Raw genomic sequence first — 6,511 nt, 5'->3', positions numbered from 1 at the left:
TCCCTTTTCCACATTTTATTATGTTACAGCCTTATTCTAAAACTGATTAAAAAATAAATCCTCATCAGTCTACACACGATACCCCATAATGACAAAGCAAAAAGGTATTTAAAATTAAAAACTGAAATATCACATTTACTAAGTGTTCTGACCCTTTGCTATGAGTCTCGAAATTGAGCTTATATGCATCCTGTTTCCATTGATCATCCTTGACATTTTTCAACATCTTGATTGGAGTCCACCTGTGGTAAATTCAATTGATTGAAATGTTTGTGGTCATACCACATCATTAAAAACATAGGTGCTGGGCTAATAAAGAATACTAGTATAGAACAAGAAGGCCCGCTCACTAAAGCTCCCAATTCACCACTTTACTGACAACGTTTACATCCAAAGCGGTTCTTCGTCAGGTTAAACAAACAAACTGAGTGCTCATATCCCGAAATATACACATTTCACCTCACATGACCATTGCAGACATGATGCATGGTGGGTACAAAAACAATTAGTCTATCTCTAATAATTGAATAACAAGGAGATGGGTACATGTACTAGTTCCAGAAAATAATATATATTTACAAAATTACCAAGTAGGTGACCTGGAAGGCAAGACAAATTAAAGTGATATATTCATGTAAAAAAGTCTAGGACCAACAAGCTCCTTAACAGCTTCTAACCCCAAGCCATAAGACTGCTAAACAATTAATCAAATGGCCACCGGACATTGACACCCCCCATCCCTCCACTTGTTTTTTACCCTGCTGCTACACTGTTTATTATAGTCACTTCACCCCTACCTACATGTACAAATTACCTTGATTAATCTGCACATTGACTCGATACCGGTACCCTCTGTATATGGGGTGGCAGGTAGCCTAGTGGTTAGAGCATTGGGCCAGTAACCGAACGGTTGCTGGATTGAGCCCCTGAGCGAACAAGGTAAAAATATGTCGTTCTGCCCCTGAGCAAGTCCGTCAGTTCCCCGTGCGCCGAAAACATGGATGTCAATTAAGGCTGCACCCCGCACCTCTCTGATTCAGAGGGGTTGGGTTAAATGCGGAAGACACATTTTAGTTGAAGTCATTCAGTTTTACAACTGGTTATCCCCCTTTAAGACAATGTAGGAGTGGCAGCGGGACAAGTCCTTGCGTGGCCCAGCCAGAGCCTGGACTTGAACCCGACCAAACATCTCTGGAGAGACCTGAAAATAGCTGTGCAGTGATGCACCCTCATCCAACCTTTGCAGAAAAAAATTAGAGAAACTCCCCAAATGCAGGTGTGTGTAGCGTCATACCCAAGAAGACGTGAGGCTGTGATTGCTGCTAAAGGTGCTTCAACAAAGTACTAAGTAAAGGGTCTGAATACTTCTTAAAATGTTTATACATGTGCAAAATGTTCTAAAAACCTGTTTTTGCTTTGTCATGTAGATTGAAGAGGAATTTCTAGAAAGAAAATGAACAGGTTGGGATAACTTGGAGTTTAATTTCTACATACAAACTGGCTTTGATCCAGCTTTAACTTCATATCATACTAAAATGACTATCATACCTAAATTGTCTATCGATCTGACAAGATTCTGCACCAAGCTTAAAATCACTGTTAAAACAACTATATGCCGAAGCATAAAAGATAAGAATGTCAGCGCAATGCAATGCCTTCCATTGAAGCAAATTCAGTAAATATTTGTTTTGATCCTTTAATTTTCAGACACAAGTACATACACTTAGTGTAAAACAGATGCAATCATTACACCATTAACACATTTTCGTGCAGCAGGATTACTGGGAAACTTAATTGGAAGCACACATTACTTTGCGCCATTTCAACATTTTGTCTATCATAGTTATTTTACAGAAACACACCAGAAACAAAGCAGAGTCAAATTAATATTATTGCCACATGTATGATTCTAATATGCAATCATAATGAAGATCGGCACAGGAACACAAATTCATCAGACACTTAAGAGATTGAGTCCCTTTACTTAGCAGTCTGTTATGTAGATTTGCAACAATTGAGGCACAGCCACTTTGACAAACAGAACTCTGCGTCGACTCTGTACCTTGACCTATAATTTTTTATCAAACTTAACCAAACCCACCTTTCTTGTGCTCACAATTCCTGTCAACATTGTCGTAGGCACCCCAACCCTTCAAAATTATTGGTATCCAATAAGATAGGAGCATTAAACAATGGAAGTGTTGGATGAGGTAAATAGGAAATTGTCTTTAGAAAAAAATATATATTTCTGTAAAATTCTGGTTGAAAACCTTTTTTTTTTTTTTAAACATCAAAAACCACAGTTGAGATCCCTGCTTAGTCATTGGGTCATTGTTTTCTTTCCTCTAAAGAAATATAAATCTGACAGATTGTTAAAATACAGCATTGATCATAATAGCTATTCAACAAACATAAGGAATAGCAGTAAATTAAGATGAAAAAAAAAACAGATATTGACAGAATAACTGACTCTCAATCCCAGACAAACTACAGGAGGCACAAATAGATAGTGCCCTCTACTTGCAGTGTGCAATGAAATAAACCAACAAACATAGTAAAATACCCCTCCACCATTGAGGGCCCTTATTAATTACTGACCTATGAGCAAAATACTGTTTTTGGGGGAAAGATATTAGAAGCATGTGTGTGGGTCATGTCGTAATAGGAAAAAAGTACCCGCCCCTATATCTAATCTTCACCCACAAGGTGTTGCCTTGGAAGGGTTGAGTGCAAAACAGGGGTAACACAATCTATGTGATGCAGGGAGAATACTATGTAGTTCTCTACACACACACACACACACACACCTCAGTGTGGTACAAGCAAAGACCAGACAACACCACTATCTCGCCCTCTCTCTTATTTTATCTTTATTTAACTAGGCAAGCCAGTTAAGAACAAATTCTTATTTTCAATGACGGCCTAGGAACAGTGGGTTAACTTCCTGTTCAGGGGCAGAACGACAGATTTGTACCTTGTCAGTAACCTTTCGGTTACTAGTCCAATGCTCTAACCACTAGGCTACCCTGTCGCCCCAATATCAATTAATTTCTCTGTGTAAGATCATGGCGGTGCAGCCCTCAATCGGTCCTGTCTGTTATTCATTGTTTTCTCCCCTACTCCATTATGAATAAATCAAGAGTTCACATGTCCTTCTTCAGAGCCTCTGCATGAGTACTTGAAACAGAGGGGAGAGACAGTCAGTTACTGCAAACAGTGGGAAGAGGAGGGCAGGGGGACAACTTTCATTATTGACTACTGATCATTGATGATGTTCATGCTTTGGTCCACAAAACAACCCGTTAATACGCTGTATAAATGTGTGTGTAACTTCTCCAGCAGCTTTCTCTGACTCGTCTGGCCAGTGATAAGACCTGACTAGTAGTAATTGAGTCCCTGTATGTGTAGGAGCCAGTCGCTCTCTACAACCCTTCGTGTCCACCTCTCGTCATGTTGCTGCCGGGCTCACTGACAGTGTGTATCCATTCCTCCACTGTCATGTTGGAAAGGATCTAGAACTTGACGCAGTGACCGGTGTTCACCATGAAAGCAGTGCAATTCAGATTCTCTTTGTCGGCGTTTTGGGGGGCATTTTTATTTTTCGGTTATTTTCTTGAAAGACAAAGTTTGTCCCTTACAATGGTCCGTATTTGGCTTCATATCGGGACATAATGTTCTTGCAGCGACCACAGTCCTTTCGCAACTCAGCCACTTGTAGCCGCAACGCCGCATTTTCCCTCTCCAGAAACGAAGCGCGCACTGTGATCTGGTTCTCCTTCAGCCGCCGGGCGTCACGTGAACGTTTGGCTGCCACGTTGTTCTTCTTCCTCCTCGACCAGTATTTATCATCCTGTGGGAGACAGAGGATTTTAATACAAAATAATAGAATCAGTGTTGTGGAAACATCCCTAATCCCAGACAAGCCCCTTTATTTCATGGCTTACTACTCACTCATTAAATTTTGCTGGTGTAACATAGTGATACTACAATCTTCATCAACCAATGATTATTTGGTGCCCAATTGCAGTGGCTACATTCTCATTATCTTACAACCAGTTCCATCATTCATCTCCTCCCTGAAACAAATATTCACCATATTCATATTACCTTCTGCTCAGTGGGCACAAAGACCTTTTTGGCCTTCTTGATCATGGGTTGTGGTTTGAGGTCCTCATCAGAGAACTTGTGTTTGCGTGGGTTGAACAGCTCACCCCCAGGCACGCTGGACAGCACCAGATCTGTGGGGTCCGGCTGGAAGTTGATGTCCACCTCAATGTCCTCCGGGTCGATGGGAGTGGGTGTGAGTCGGTCTGCAGACTTCCCCTCTAGAGGGAGACAAAGTGAATTCAATGAGGAGTATATTTTTAATTAATTTGGTGGCTGTTAAGTATGTTTTTATAATCTTGAAGGCTATAGTTAATTGAAAATTCACAACGGTTTGCTTCATTTTTTCCTTAAGACATCATAAGGTCAGCGCTATATGAATACTGACATTTGCTAATGCTGTAGAGCTCAGGTTTCACACGTACATGTGTCTGTGTGTGTGTTGGAGGCAAGGTGTCGAGTGCGTCAGGTACATCTATTTGACATTTGAATACAATATGGGAGTATCTAGTGTCCGCATGTTGCAAGCATCTATTACAGTGTCAGTATATATGCATGTTGAGTTCAAAGGTAGAATTTGTTACAGTGGTACCATGTCTGGGCTTTTAACAAATGGGCTCCAACAATGTACCTTTTTTAGACACTTCAACCTCTGTTGCTTCAAACCCAGACACAGCATCTTCATCGTCCCCATCTTCTTCTTCCTTCTCTTGTTCAGCTGGCTCTAAGGTGAGTGTGACAGTCTCTGTGTCAGAGGTGGTGAAAGGGGGTCTTGTCCCCTTGGTTTCCTCCTGGGCCAGGCTCTTCTGCAGCTCCTCCTCTAGGGTGACTGGGATGCCATTCTCCTGCAGGAACTCATCCAGGTCCATGTACTCCAAGTGGAAGGTCTCCCCGTCATAGGGGATGGTCTTCTCCCAGATGGCAGGGGTAAGGGAGGCGGACACCCCTCCAATGCCTGTACCTCCAGTCCCACCACTGGCCCCTCCAACACCGGCCTCGCCATTATCGGCAGAGCACAACTTCTTCTTCTCTATTTCTGTGGAGAGATAACCGTGAAGAGCATAATGGGTGACGGTTTCACGACCATGTGAACACAAACAGAATGGTAAATAAAGGAAGATAGAAGTCCGATGTCATGGAAAGAAGTAGAAAGAAAGGTGGTGAAATTACAGAATGAGGTAAAAGAAAAGGGGGGGGTGCATCAACCCATAACAAAATGGGGAAGGGAAATCTGGACTTGTCAACACAGCCCCTAAACACAAAAACAAACATGAAAATAAATATTAATTGCCCTTCAAATGCAAGACAATTATGTACTCATATTGTATGTGAAAAAATGGTTTGACTGCAGTGCTCTAGGACAAGTAGGGAGGTGTGAGAACTTTATGTTCTTTTTTCCTCCCTCAGTTCAGTGCCTCAGGGGAAACTGGCACAGCACTCAGAATGTACAAAGGGTTTCCTTCCCCAGTACTGCTCTATGCTTGACACATTTGAACAACTATTGTACTAGTCACATATAATTATCAAACACAGCTGATTAAAAAAAACAAATGTGTCCAGTTGTTTGAGGGTACACAAACGCTCATTGGAAGCACTACTACGTCTCCATACACCAGTCAACATGTCCGCGAAGTCAACGATCACATCAGATCTATGCAGTTCACGTAAAAATGTGTCAATTGGAAAGTATCTTTCAATTCATCCAACACGAAACCAGTAGGCTAGTCTTACCATCGTCGCCTTCGAGAATATTAGGTGGGGGAATGTCCATAATCTTCTTCAAAACAATAGGAAACGATTTCTGTGGATTCGACCTCGGCTGCAGAGACGACTTGAATGTAGTCACTGTTAGCAATATACGTGGATAAATTAAGTCAAAGCAGTGTTTCCGTCTGTTGCTTTGAAACCTGTTTCACAAATTAAAATGTTATCATAACAAACACCACAGATCCCATCAGTTGAAGCATACAGCGAGCACTGTTTCCTTATTCATGAGCTATACGCCTCTTCAGAAAATACTCGGCGCGGATTGGTCACAAATGGAGCTTTTAATATTAAGTAGCTGACATTGAAAAGCCGATGGTGAGCCAGACACAACAGAAGCAGTAGAACCCACCGGGAGTTTATTGGCTGAAGGAACACTCCGTTTCATTCCTTCGTACGGAAATAACTGTACATTGCGTGCAGAATGTCAACAAGTGTCTCCCGACTCCTATTGTTGCTACATTTAGCTAAACCAGATAGATATATAACGTTATGACTATGGCCATTCACTGACCCTGGGAACTGGAGGAGACGAGGACAAGGATGCTTCGCGACATTTATTTGGCCCCCAAGTTTTCAGATATTTTTTTAGACATTTTTGTTTTCATTGTTGGAGATAAAAACACCAAGAAATCAGCTCCAA

At 41.6% G+C, this 6,511-nt stretch overlaps 1 protein-coding gene across 1 annotated transcript; it reads right to left on the bottom strand.

The window, feature by feature from the left end:
• Positions 1–1,680: 1,680 nt before the first annotated feature.
• Positions 1,681–6,099, bottom strand: LOC124016144 (thyrotroph embryonic factor-like). Its single transcript, XM_046331677.1, has 4 exons — positions 5,836–6,099; positions 4,736–5,140; positions 4,108–4,325; positions 1,681–3,850 (listed from the first exon to the last, which is right to left on the bottom strand). Exons 1-4 carry the CDS (start codon positions 5,873–5,875, stop codon positions 3,635–3,637), a joined length of 879 nt encoding a protein of 292 aa, XP_046187633.1. The 5' UTR covers positions 5,876–6,099; the 3' UTR covers positions 1,681–3,634.
• Positions 6,100–6,511: the final 412 nt, after the last annotated feature.

Source organism: Oncorhynchus gorbuscha, linkage group LG26 (assembly GCF_021184085.1).
Source record: "Oncorhynchus gorbuscha isolate QuinsamMale2020 ecotype Even-year linkage group LG26, OgorEven_v1.0, whole genome shotgun sequence".
Classification (NCBI taxonomy): domain Eukaryota; kingdom Metazoa; phylum Chordata; class Actinopteri; order Salmoniformes; family Salmonidae; genus Oncorhynchus; species Oncorhynchus gorbuscha.
The sequence above is the reverse complement of the archived record's forward strand: the minus strand, read 5'-3'. Positions and strand labels throughout refer to the sequence as shown.